The 13152-nt window shown below is 60.2% G+C and overlaps 3 protein-coding genes across 3 annotated transcripts; 1 reads left to right on the top strand and 2 right to left on the bottom strand.

The window, feature by feature from the left end:
- Positions 1-4829: 4829 nt before the first annotated feature.
- Positions 4830-6134, top strand: D7B24_009198 (uncharacterized protein; the record flags this gene model as incomplete). The annotated part of the gene is made up of 1 exon (XM_028643274.1): positions 4830-6134. One exon carries the CDS (start codon positions 4830-4832, stop codon positions 6132-6134), a length of 1305 nt encoding a protein of 434 aa, XP_028498325.1.
- A 2642-nt stretch (positions 6135-8776) lies between these two features.
- On the bottom strand, positions 8777-9775 carry D7B24_009197 (uncharacterized protein; the record flags this gene model as incomplete). The annotated part of the gene is made up of 1 exon (XM_028643273.1): positions 8777-9775. The coding sequence occupies one exon, from the start codon at positions 9773-9775 to the stop codon at positions 8777-8779; it is 999 nt and encodes a 332-aa protein (XP_028498324.1).
- Positions 9776-11322: 1547 nt separating this feature from the next.
- D7B24_009196 (uncharacterized protein) lies at positions 11323-12438 on the bottom strand (the record flags this gene model as incomplete). The annotated part of the gene is made up of 2 exons (XM_028643272.1): positions 11323-11727; positions 11785-12438. 2 exons carry the CDS (start codon positions 12436-12438, stop codon positions 11323-11325), a joined length of 1059 nt encoding a protein of 352 aa, XP_028498323.1.
- Between the last annotated feature and the right edge of the window lie 714 nt (positions 12439-13152).

The raw sequence follows: 13152 nt of genomic DNA, 5'->3' as shown, positions 1-13152 counted from the left end.
TTTCTGCAACGAGAAGACTGCAGGCAGCTGCACGAACGGCATGCACGAAAGGGAAGGGGGGAGGGCAGACGGGCTTGCCAGCTGGAAGGGAAGGTGAGGTGAGGCGCGGCGAGGCAAATGCAAGGCCAGCAAAGCCGGTGAGATGTCAGGATGTTCTGGACCCAAGGTTCCAGGTAGGCCAGATGGAAAACAGGAAATAGAAAGCGAGGAAAGATGTGTCTAGTGGCCACGAGCTGAGCTGAGCTGGGCAGGGCGCCGATGATGCAGAGTAGTGATGCAGAGTCGATCTCAGGGTTGGGTCTTGGGTCTTGGGTCCTGGGTCGTGGGCCTGGGGTCTGGAATGGGGCAAGGGCAAAAGGGTCTGGGTTGTCAAGGGTGGGTAGAGACGAAAGCGAGAGTGAGAGAGGGTGAGGATGCTACCTTGCTACCTACCATGGCCATGACTAGGGTCGTGACAGTGTCATGTATCTTCCCATGTGGGACTTCATCTGGATGCATCTGGGAGGATAGTTTCTCGCTAAAGCACGTCCTCTCTCTCTCCCCCCCCGGGCGTCTCTGTCGCCGCGGCCGTGGCCATGGACATGGGCATGGGCATGGCTGAGTCCGGTGGCTATTGTCCATTGTGTAGTGCCACTGTCTATTGTGCAGTGCCAAGAGGAGACCAACGCATCGATGATGGGCGTCGAGGAAGCATATTGAGCAATATGAGCATAGATGCGCATGGCATAAGCTGCAATTGGGACTGAATACGATGATCGATCCGGGTGTCTGGCCCCCCCGGCCCCATAGGGTCCTTGGATCGCAGAGTCCATGGCAGCCACTGGTTGACGGACATGGCATCACCGGTGGTCCAGGCAGAGAGCCTCATGCCCAAAGCATCGAGGGCCAACTGTAAGAAGCAAGACGACCGGGGGGGGGGGAGGGCGCCAAGAAGGATCGGACGTTTGGGAAGCGGTCGAAGCAGCGCACCGGCTCGACCGGCGGCTGTGGTCCGACCGGGGATCGAGGTCGTGATGATCCAGTTGGGCGTCAGGTGGGGGCAGTGATTGGTGGCATTGGGGGGGTCCAAGTCCGCTTCCGGCAAAAACGACTCAGACACGAGGAACAAAGCAGAGCGAGTGCCAGCAGAGCAGCAGCAGCACGAATAGATGAACACGGCCGAGCTTAGCTCAAGTGGTCCGCCGGAACCTGACTAGAAAACCCCTCGATGGCGCCGCCTGGGGTGATTTGAAGTGCGAGCTAGGAACACCCCCTGAAGCACGCCCTCCCTCCGACGCCGGCAATGAGAAGGGTGCATAGGGTGCCAATCGTGGTGGACCCCCCATTCTTCACCCCCTCATAACCCCCTCATAACCCCCTCATCGTCCCAAAGTATATGCACTGCGGGAGAGGCAATCGGCAGAATGCTGTAGTCAATTTTTGTTCATCGTGCACCCCTTCATTCCACACACCTCTAGACCGCACCCCCCATGGACCGCACCCCCTATAGTAATCTCATCACCCCCCCCTTCGTGACCGTCTCTCATGCTTACCCCCCTAGCTGCTGGGATCCCCCCGGCTCCCCTTCACCTTCACCACCCACGCCCATCAAGGCACAAACACTTTTGGGCTTGGGGGCGTCGACGGTTAGAGGCTCGGTAGATCGTCCGAACGCGAGACGGTAAAACACACACACACACCCCTGCCCTGGCCCAGCCTGACCTGACGGGACACCCCCCCCCTGACACGCCGAGGCGTTCAAGCTTGTGGCTTTTTCTTCTGGGCTGCAGGCTTCAGGCTTCAGGCAGCGCACGGCCGACAGCACGGTCCCGATCACGAATGGGCTCGTGGGAACAGCCCAGCCCTCATATTGGTCCAGGTACCTAGATAGGTAAAGGCCCCCTTGGGTGGTGGTGGTGGGGAGGAGGGCAGATCGTCTCGGGACATTTTCACAGAACGGCGCCAAAACAAATCGCGCCGGTGGAAGAAACAAACAAAACACCGCGGCGGCAGATCACTCTTTTGTTGCGGAGCTGATCATTTCGAGCTCGGTGTTCCGTCTGTGCTGCTGCTGCTGCTGCTGGTGCTGCTGCTCATGGACCCGGAGGTGTGCATCGTTGCCCAGCTCGGCTCGTCATGGCTGTCGCCCATCGCCACGGCCACGGCCCATCATCGGGCGATGCTCATCTGGCGACACACAGCCGGGGCCCATGTGCGCATGGTGCGGATGAATACAATCTGGGCCGTCAGCGCGTTCAGCGCCCTCAGCGCTCAGCTTTCTGCGCGATGCGCTCACCGGCCACCGGCCACCGGTGACCATTACTGCTTCGGGGCATCCGAGGCGTGGTCTTCAATTGTCCGCCCCCAAGAAAGCATCTCGCCCCGAGCATGCATCGTCACCTCACGGCACGCCATTTACCCGCGCCGCCACATGTGGCCCTACTGTACCATACAATGCAGCATGCCCGCTGCGCTCTCCTGCCGTCTTGCGCTGTATGCAATGGGGGCGTGGTATGCCCGAGGGGTAAGTACGTCTCGGCGGCCTGGCACGCACACACATACACACACACACAGAGAGAGAGAGAGAGAGGGAGAGATGGCCCGGCCCAGACCTCATCTCTTGGCGACGACAAGAACAGCTCATGGCGTCATGTAAGCTTCTCCCCGCGCAAGCGCATGGCGCAGACAATAGGTAGCTGGGAGAATTTTCTTTGTCCCTCCTCCGCAGCCGCGCCGGAATCGAAAGCAAGGGAAATCCAGCTCTCCGGTTCTCGATCACGGAATTGTCATCAAATCCTCAAGTCCTCGAGTCGGCTTCCGGGTAGCGTGCGCCCAAACCAGGCTTAGCTTCTCTTCAGTCTCCCCCCCTGTTTGACTATGTTGCCCACTTTGTCTCGATTAGCTGCCGCCCCATGTTCCAAGGGGGGGGGGGGTGGCCTTTGATTTTCGTCTCGTCTTATTGCTGTTCCGAGCTTTCCTCTGCGTGCTACTCTGTAAGTTTGGTACTGATACTTTTTCATTTTGTTGCACAGCGCAAAACAAACCACCCTTCTCCCCCTCCCCCGAAAGCAGCATGCTCGCTTGTCCGAGTGCAATTGAATTGCCTGATCCGCGTCACATGGCGCTCAGCTTAGCAATACCTGAATAAACCTACCTGTCCCTTGGAACATCTTCGGCCCCCACGTAGAGGTACGAACAGGAAGCAAAGAGCCTCCGATGAGGCCCACACACCACAACACCCCCCAAAGAACAACGTCGTTGAAACGGGGGTTCCTCCATAACTGGCACAACCTGCTTCACCCCTCTCCCCTCGCATAGCACTGCCACAGGGGGACATAGAGTAGCGAGCACCACACATGGCCGCCTTGACTCGTCTCGCCAGTGTCTGCGTGCATTCGCCGTGACCATGGTGCCTTGGGAAATGGGCCACCTGGATAGGCTAGCGCAGCTCAGGTAGCTCACCTGGCCCCACGAGGGTCTTGTCAGTAACGTCCGTGAATCCAGAAATCGGGGTCCGGGCCCAGACCCAGGAACAACGCCGCGCCCTGGGATCTGTGGCGTTCCGTCGACAAAGGGCTCTTTCACTTCACGCCCAACACCTGACGGCGCTAAAGCTGGCCCATCGCGGTCCCAAATCTCCACCAGCGACCGACGCTCGTCGGCCTGCGGTGCCTCCTCGCAGCGTGTTTGTAGGTGCCCTCGCTCGCGGCGCCACGCAGACCTATCCATAGAGCTGGGAGAGACATGGCCCAACGGGAGCCAGTCCTCCTAGCCAGGTGCCTTCTGGGGCCGCGCTTTCATTGTTCATTACCACCTTTCTGGTAACACCTGAACCCCTAGGGACCGCTTCTGGTGCTCGCTGGCGCCTGGTCCTTTAGCTCGCGGCATCTTCCTCTTCCACGCGGCGAGTACAGCTCGGAGACAAAGAAAGCTGTTGGCCCTTGAAGCCCACGAAGCCCACGAAGCCCACGACAATGACCCGCCAAGGTGGTATTGCCTATTCACATGTGGCTACCCCGTCTCCAGGGTCCCAGCTGGCTGGGGCTGGACCATCACCCGTTATACCGACTCTTCGCACCGTTCGCAGCCTCACCTGGCGTTAGTTCTCTTGAGGTTAGAGTTTGCTTTCCTTTCCCATGTGCTGCTGCCCTGGAACCATCACCAGGGGGTGTGTGGGAGGGGCGGCCGGACGAGGTACACGCACCGCGGCGACGGGACCTGGGCCCCCCTCCCCGCCGGGCGAGGCGAGACGTTCAGCCCAAGGTCTCTGCCATACATGCCGTGGCGGGCTGGAACCCAATAATCTCGTCATGGAGCTGTACTTGTTCGAGACTGCTCGTTCGGACGGCCCATGTTGACTTCAGGTTCAGCCGGAAGGTGGTGAGGACCCGCTCCCACCGGAGACCACCATGTCGGCGAACCCATCGAGGGCGAGCTTGGACGAAGATGTGCCCATCATCGCCCAGACGTCTCGGCCTTCATAAACCCCCTGATCTCGCCCGTCCATAAGCTTGTTTACCCTTGGAAGATCATCAGTCCAGCACAGACTACTACTCTACCACGACTACTACCACCATCTTTCTTTATATCTCCTCGTGGAAACACACTCCCATCCCACCCTACACACTTATATCCCCAGTCTCCTACTCAAAGGTCTCATCATCATCCCTGGCCTTTACCACCTAGGACATAAGTCTCCTCTCACACCCACAAACAACACTACTACCCCTTTTTCTTCACCCTCTCTCCCGTACGAAGCCCTCACCAGCTTCCTACGCCCCCCCTCCTCCTTCGCCCCACCCTCCTCTTTTTTCTGTTTCTCACAGAAAGACACACACACACACATCACAATGGACAGCCGCCTTGGTTCCGGTGCGGCCTCGCCCGTCTCCCTCTTCTCCAACAACAGCTCTGCCATCACAACACCCGAGCCCGACTCGGACAACGAGGGCTATGCCACGCTCGCGCCCAGCACCAACGCCAACAGGAAGTACATTCTCGTGCTCGGTGGTCTCGGCTTCATCGGTTCGCACACATCGCTCGAGCTCCTCAAGGCCGGCTACAGCGTCATCATCGTCGACGACCTGAGCAACAGCTTCCACGACGTGCTCAGCCGCGTCAGGACAGCGGCCGAGACGTGGTGCAAGGCCAACCGCAAGCCCATGGGCGAGATCCAGTTCCACAAGGTCGACTACCGCAGCAAGGCCATGCACTTCCTCCTCGAGTCGTACTCTGACCTCGTCACGGTGCCCTCGGAGACGGCCGGCGGCGCGCCGCGCCTCACGAGGCAGTCGCGCATCTCGGGCGTCATCCACTTTGCCGCGTTCAAGTCGGTCAGCGACTCGATCGCCAGCCCCATGGCCTACTACCGCAACAACGTCTGCGGGCTCGTCGACCTGCTCGAGCTCCTCGGCAAGCACAACATTGTCAACTTTGTCTTCTCGTCGTCGGCCACCGTGTACGGCACCAAGGCCGACGCCGGCCAGCCGCTGCGCGAGGAGGACCTCGTGCACCACGCGACGACGTACACGGACGCCGCGGGCCGGCAGCAGACGGCCATGCCGGACGTGTCGGGCCTGCAGTCGCCGTACGCGCGCTCCAAGTACTTTGGCGAGGCGATCCTCGCGGACCTCGCCTACTCGGACCCGCGCTGGCGCATCATCGCGCTGCGCTACTTCAACCCCATCGGCTGCGACGCGTCGGGCCTCCTCGGCGAGGACCCCAAGGGCGTGCCGACGAACCTGTTCCCCGTCATCACGCAGGTGCTCACGGGCGACCGGCCCCAGCTCGACGTCTTCGGCACCGACTGGGCGACGCGCGACGGCACGGCGGTGCGCGACTTCATCCACGTCTCGGACCTCGCGCGCGGCCACATTGCCGCCCTCGCCGCCGGCGTCGACGCCCCCTTCCGCACCTTCAACCTCGGCACCGGCAACGGCACCACCGTCAGCGAGGCCGTCGCGAGCCTCGAGGCCGCCGCCGGCCGCGCCATCCCCGCGCGCCTGGCGCCGCGCCGCGAGGGCGACGTCGGCTTCTGCGTCGCCGCCAACGAGCGCGCCACCAAGGAGCTCGGCTGGGTCGCCACCGAGAGCATCGCCCAGTGCGCCCGCGACCTGTGGAACTTTGTCTCCAAGACGCGCGCCGTCCAGGCGTGAGAGCCTTCTGCTCTCGAGCGTTCTGCGTCTCGGCGCGACGACATGCATCTCGGCGCGAACGACATGCATCACGAATTGCACGCACGACGTCAGACGTTGGCGCGAGCGCAGGGTTGCCATGATGCACGAGCGCACGGCCCTCGGCGCTTTTGCTTTTGCCGCAAAACGGTTAGACTAGACTCTGCACTGACAGTGGGTTTGTTTGGATTTCAGGTAATGAACGGGCTGCGCCGGCATCTTCGGCTTTGGTGTCCGGGCTTTTTTTTAGAGGGCCAAAGGGTTGCTATACAGGACCTGGCTCTCAGGGCGTTATGGGGGTAGCTTTTTTTTGGTGTGTCTTGGGATTTTTTATTGTCTCTCTTTGGGGCCTGTTTCATTTCCTATGTTTCTCTCTCGTTGGCGAGCACAAAAAAGGACACACACAGAAAGTTATAATGTGGTAATGACGAACGGGCCGCAAAAAACACCGGCATCTCTTACAAAAAAGGATAACAAGAATGATTACTTAATCTGCTATACGCTTCCAACTCGTCCCCATCTGGTAAACTTCCACTCTTCCATGACTCCTCCCATCGTGACACTTGAGTTTCGCACCATGGCTTGTTCCGACATGAAAGACAAGAAAGAGTAAAAAAAAAAAACCCCCCGCCGACCACGCCAGAGGCAAGGCAATCTGCGCTTCTTTGTTCGTATTCTTTTGTCTGTTCTCCATCTTTTCGGGATCGACCCCACAGCATCCCGAAGAGGCCTGTGAACAATGCCCCTGTCCCCCCTGAACCTGGCCCGCCCTCTCGCTCGGCATCTGACTCGTCCGGGGCGGGCCCAACAAGGCGCGCGCTACTGCATCTGATCTTGAAATAGTCTGGTGGGCGGCCCCTAAGGACGCCAGCGAGGTAGAAGAAGAAGAAGAAGAAGAAGCAGAGAGAGAGAGAGGGAGAAAAAGACGCCGAAGCGGCCGCCATTTCGCGTGACGCCGATTGGACAATCTGTCCCCCTACCTTTCGATGCAATAGTCAGTACCGCGCGATTCGACATGAGGGGCCGTCCGTCATCGGTGAGACGGCGCCGTATGGGCACCTTGTCCCACGATGCGCTCATGTGGAGCAGATGGACACAAATACACCCAAGGTAGGTACCCAAGGTAGGTAAGCAGTCGAGTAATACGGCCTCGTACGGCCATGTCAGCCCGCGTCGACGTCAACCGGCATCAAGGGGTGGCAGAGTTTTCACATGGTGATGAAGCAGTCAAACGAACAATAGGCCATGGCAATCCGGATAAAAGAAATAAAAAAAGAGGTGAAGGGGGAACGTGTCCGCAGATACGAACTCTAGCGCTGGGGTCCATGGCGGTGACGTGCGCGCGAGCAAAGAAACCCCCCTGGATGCCTTGCTTGGGCCTTGGATGTTTCGACATCGGAGCCCCTGGTCCAAACAATTGTCTGGACAAACATCGGATTATTCCTGCATCATGGCAGAGAGAGCCCACGGACGACGCAAATAAGCGAGAGACACGAGGGCCCAAGGGGAGAAAGGAAGGAACAACAAGCTTATTGGGCCCTCATCGTGCGACAGCCGGGGGGGGTGTCCTGGTATTGGGATGGGGGTCTGCAGGTTGGCTTTGGGGGCCAAGTGATGAGGCCAATAATGAGTGAGACCAAGCAATGGGGGCCAAGTGAAGGGGCCAATGATGAGACCAAGCAATGGGGGCCAAGTGAAGGGGGCTCATAGAGGGGGGTCCTCGTACACACTTGAGACACTCGGCCGTATTCCACTTCACCCCCCTCGAACGCACAATGCACAATGCACTGCACTGCACGTCGTCCAGGTTCAGGGGCTCTCTGACCGCCGCCCCCCAGCCCATGGTCCGGCGTTGCTACGTTGCTGCGCAAGGAAGAAGAGCGAGAAAAAGCAAGTTTATTCTATTCACGCTCCACCGCTTGTCGTCTGCACCAGTGTCTCTCCCAGTCGTCCACTGCCCTGCTCAACGGTCGTCAAAGAAAATCCACCAAACAGGCCGCCCCTGGAGGGACGTGGCCACCTAGGCTCAGGCTTAGCCTCAGGCTTAGGCTTTGACTTAACCTCGGACCCAGACCTCCACACCAGGGCCCCTCTCATCCCCCTGCTCACCTGAAGCCCACCAACCTTCTCGCCGTTGCGGTCGGCCCTCGCCCTGCGCTTCGATGCCGAGTGAGTGGATACGGCACGCCAGGGATCCTCCGCCGATCGAGACGAGGAAATCAGGGGACCAGGCGTTGCAGTGGGATCGAGAAGAAACGCACGGGACGCTAAAACGAAATGATCGCCCGTGATCCAATGTCCACCGCTTCGGCTCCGTCAACCCGGCTTGGTCACCTGCCTGCACCACCGATGTCGTAGGTGCATCGAGCTTGGCATCGAGTTCGAAGCCTGCTCCTGCGGGTGAAGCCCGCTCCTGCTGGTGAAGCCTGCTCCGGTGGCCTCCTACCAAGATGCACCAAACAGCCCGACCAATGCCCGTCGGCGCGCAGCGAAGCTGACGGCAGGCCCCTGAACCTGGTCACCACGGCGCGCCATAGTGTCATCAAATAACCCCCGACGGATGAAGGGGGGCCCCTGCTACGGCTCCGACGACAGCGACAAGACAGTGACGGCGACTGGTACTGCTACTGCTCGTGCGCAGTGCCGTTGCTCGAGTTCGTACTGTTGCTGCTGCTGCTACTGCCATTGACTCTGGCCAGCATCTCGAGCTCGCCCTCCCACATGGCGGGCCACCTCGTGTACCCGCCATCGACCTCATCCGTCAGGTACGCGCCACCGAGGCCGAGGTGGCATATGCGCCTCGCCAGCGCGCAAGCCTCATCCGCCTCGTCGTCCACGTTGCCGTCGGCGCTGCTGCTGCTGCTGCTGTTGACCGTGTGCACAATGGCCACCGACTTGGGCCGCAGCGCGTCCGGGATCTGCGGCAGGCCCTCGCCGACAAAGTAGTCGTCCCAGTGCTGAGCCGACTGCTCAAAGACGACGACATAGTCGGCGTCCTCGTACCAGCGCGGCTCGACGACGACGCCCGGGTTGAGCGCCAGCACGGCGTCGCCGCCGGGGGCGCCGCCCGGCGCCGGCCGCTCCCAGGCGTTGCGCGCGTACCGCGTCAGCCGCGCCATGTAGTCCTGGTGGCTCGGGTCCCAGGGCGTCTCGTCGAAGAAGATGCCGTCGACGCGCAGGCTGCCGCTGGCCTCTTCGGCCTCCTCGTCGGCCTCCTCTCCATTGACAGTGGCAGCGCCCCCCCTGACGAGGTCGTCGTTCCACGCACGGTACACGTCCATGTCCCGCTCGACCTCCGACTGGTTGCGCGTGCAGTAGCTCACGTGCACGTAGCCCAGCAGCTGCACGTTGGGCAGCGCGCTGAGCTGATGCAGCGCGGCGACGTAGCTGGCATCGGGCCGCGGGTCGGGGCCTGGACCGTTGTTGGGGTTGACGACGGTCACGAACGTCAGCGACGGGTGCGTGGCGGCCGACCGGACCAGAGGCTCCCAGGCCGTGTCAAAGGGGTAGATGTACAAGGGGATGAAGACGACGGGCCGCATGATTTGATGAGGCTGCTTTTGTTTCTGCTGCTTCTGCTGCTGCTGTGACGCGCTGCTGGGATTGGGCGGATGAGCTGACATGGTGGGCAGCCGACGCGGATCTCTTCCCTGTTTGTTTGTTGTTTACTGTACCCGAGGGTGACGTGGCTTGACGGCCGGAAAATCAATCAACCGTGAAAATGAGAGCTGCTGCCACAATGAAACAATGGGCAGAGGATGGGGTGACCGGCGAGAATGCGATTGTTGAAAAATAGTCGTGGTGGTGTGGTGGTGATGCGACGCGGCGCTGACTGCAACCTAAACGCGTGTTTTCCTTGCGTCGATTGCGGGGGGGAGGAGGATTGCGGGTCTGGCAGGCTGGTGAGCCGGCTGACAGAAGGAGAGGCTGAGTGAGCCCTTTGGATTGAGTGAAGAGAAGAGCGATGAGGAGAAGATGGGTGGCTAGAGAGGGTGCGGAGGTTACATTCGACGTGCATCTGCGGCACGGAAACTAAGTGCCAGGCTTTTTGTTGGTTGACTGGTTGTAAGTGTAGCTCAACGTGCTCTCATCCTCAGTTTCTCTCGTCACCATGAAACTAAGTCGGTTGACCAAGAGAATAAGCGAGCATGGGTATATCGGGTGGTGGTGGTGGTCATCAGCGCCCCGGTATTTGAACTCGCACTCATCGCTCCTCCGACTAGGGGTCCATCCAGTCCACAGCGGCACGAGTCAGATCTGCGCGGCGCCCCTCTTCTGCCCGGTCTGCCGCGCCGACAAGGGGGGGGGCCGCACACAAACACGAGGTGCGAAGGGGGCGGCTGGCGGATGGCTGCGCTTCAACGTGTTGCGTGCTGTGCCGTGCCGTGTGGTGTTTTGGCCCAGAGTCGCGAACCGCTGTCAGCCATCTGGGCTTTTCGTCCCGCGTCGCACAGCGCACAGCGAGGGCGATCGCCTGCCACCAGAAGAACAATGGGAAAAAGGTGCGTCGGTGATCTGACCGCCGAGATGCTGGCTCGGTGACCCTTGGGCCTTGGGGGAGGGGGTTCCAGGCTGTCTCGCCCCTTGTCAGCGCCTACATGGATCGACGGACCTTCATGACCGTCATGCCATCATTGTGGCTTTTTTCGACAAAGAAAGGTGCGTCGGATATTGAATCCTCTTGTGAATAATTATGTTTTAGGTTCTAGGTCGACTGCATGCGTGCATACAACGTACATGTACATAGATTGGTCTTACGCCATCCCCCATGCCCCACGCCGTCGCTTGTCCCGGACGAGACAATTCCCGACGCCGGCAGAACCTGTGGCTCGCTCGACTTGGGAACCAATGTGGCTCGGCTCAGGGGCATGGGTTCGGCATGGCGAGTGAGGGCGCCAAATTGACAGCACCGAGCGTGACATCCGGGGTGACAGGGAACATCGGGTAAAACCAACACGGTAAGGAAAAACAAGAAAAAAACCGACTCCCAATGCTGAACCCTGGCATGAATGACTGAAATAGATTGGTGATTATGTGTAGCCCGGCAGCCGTGGTGCCTCGCCTGTGGCTTCGGTTGGCTGGCCTCGTTCTCGTCCGGACCATGCTGCTGCTGCACAGCTGTATCGACGGCGTCGGGACGAGGGAGTGACAGGACGATGGGGCAGGCTGCTCAGACGTCCAAGGTCGTGTTGAACTTCTCGCCGTCGCAAAACTCGACCCACCCGTCGAGGTTCATCTTCTTGATGACGGTGCTGAAGCCGTCGGTGCCGGCCGCCTCGCCCGTGGGCGTGCACACCCTCTTCGAGGCCGTCGACGACACGCTGGGCGCGTCCTTGGGGTACTCGATGTGGAAGACGGGCTTGTTGTCCTTGATGAAGGGCGCAAACGTCTCGCACTCGGAGAACTGCACGCACTGCTCGTTGACCGAGAAGTGGACGTCCTCGAGAACGTCGGGGATGATGCTGCCGGCGTTCTTCAGGCCCGTCGACATGTTGTACTGCAGGGCCGTCTCGGAGAGGAACTTGACAAAGTCAATGGCGTTCTCCTTGGTCAGGCCGAGGCCGTTGTCATTTTGCTGTGCCTGGTATTAGTCTCGTGCTCGTTCATGAGGCTCCTCGTCCAGCAAACTCACAAAGCCGTCAACATTGTCGGGGTCAATGGCGTCACAGCCGCGGTTGGCAGCGAGCTGGATGCGTTTCTTCATGACGTTGCGGACGCCGTCGCTGGCCACGTCCACCCACTTCTCGCCGGGCCAGCCGTCGAGTTCCTTGCCGAGGTTGTCGTCGCCAAAGTCATCCTTGTCATCGCGCCAGTCCTCCCACGACCCGGCGCTGAAGTAGCAAATGACCTTCTTGCCGGCCTCGCGCAGGCGCGAAAACGTCTCGTCCGAGTTGTCAAAGAGGTCAATATCAAAGGCGTCGACGTCGGGCGTCACGTCGCCGCTCGCGGGCACCTCGATGGGCTTGATGAGCACAATCTGCCACGACGCGCCGGCCTCGGGCTGCCAGAGGGACTCGCGGCTGGTCGAGTTGCCACCGCCGGTGCCGCCTCCACCACCACCGCCGCCGCCATTGTTGTTGCCGTTGTCGTTGTTGTTCTCATCATCATCGCCACCGCCTCGGTTGCTCAGGCCTACACCAAGACCGACGGCGAGAGCAATGGCGACGACTAGGACGACGCCCACGAGCGCGAGCTTCTTCCATAGCGGCCATCGCGGCTTGGCGGTGGCGGCCTTGGGCTCGGCGTGGAGCGAGTCGGCAGAGGCAACGTCTGCAGAGGGCGGCATATTGGGAGGATGGGCGGGGGCAGGGGTGGGAGTGGGATGAGGTGGGTGGGTGAGATGCGAGTGAGACCGGAGGAGGGGAGATTCTGGAGAGGATCGACCGGGCCTTGTGGGGATGATGGACCTGCCGAGCTGGGAGATCTATCGCCGACAGGACAAAGACAGGTCTTTTTTGAGTTGAGAAAGGGCAAACCCAAGATCGATCGATGGTGAGATGGCTGAGGGGCTGATGATCTGAGGGATGATGATGATCCTCAACCGAATGTGAGCGGAGGCAGGAAGCTGACAGAGTCGGCCGATGAAGCTGACGACGCCGGCTGATGCGGGATTTTTTTACCGTAGCAAAAAAAAAAAAAAAAGAGAAGTCTTCTGCAAACCAAAGAACGAGTGGCTGATGGTAGATTTCAATAGTTCCCTCAACGGCAGGCAGGTGAACAGATGGTTCTCGTGGAGCAATGAGCAATTGTGCTGAAGAGGAGCGAGTCGTGGATCAATATGAGTTTGTGTTTGGTGGGAAAAGGGGGGGGGGCCTTTGTCGGCGACATTTTAGGTGCAGCTTGCGTGGCTCGCACAAGCCCAGGCCCAAGGGTCGAGCCTGCCAGAAGGGGGTGGGGGTGGGTGAGGGGTGCTGCTTAGGGGACCTCACACCATTCTTTCAGCGGGTGAAGTCCCCTGAGAGCCTTGCGCTTGGAGCTTTGGGTGTCTGCCTAGGCACCT

The sequence above is a fragment of the Verticillium nonalfalfae genome (genome assembly GCF_003724135.2).
Source record: "Verticillium nonalfalfae strain VnAa140/NRRL 66861 chromosome Unknown scaffold_9, whole genome shotgun sequence".
Lineage (NCBI taxonomy): Eukaryota > Fungi > Ascomycota > Sordariomycetes > Glomerellales > Plectosphaerellaceae > Verticillium > Verticillium nonalfalfae.
The sequence above is the reverse complement of the archived record's forward strand: the minus strand, read 5'-3'. Positions and strand labels throughout refer to the sequence as shown.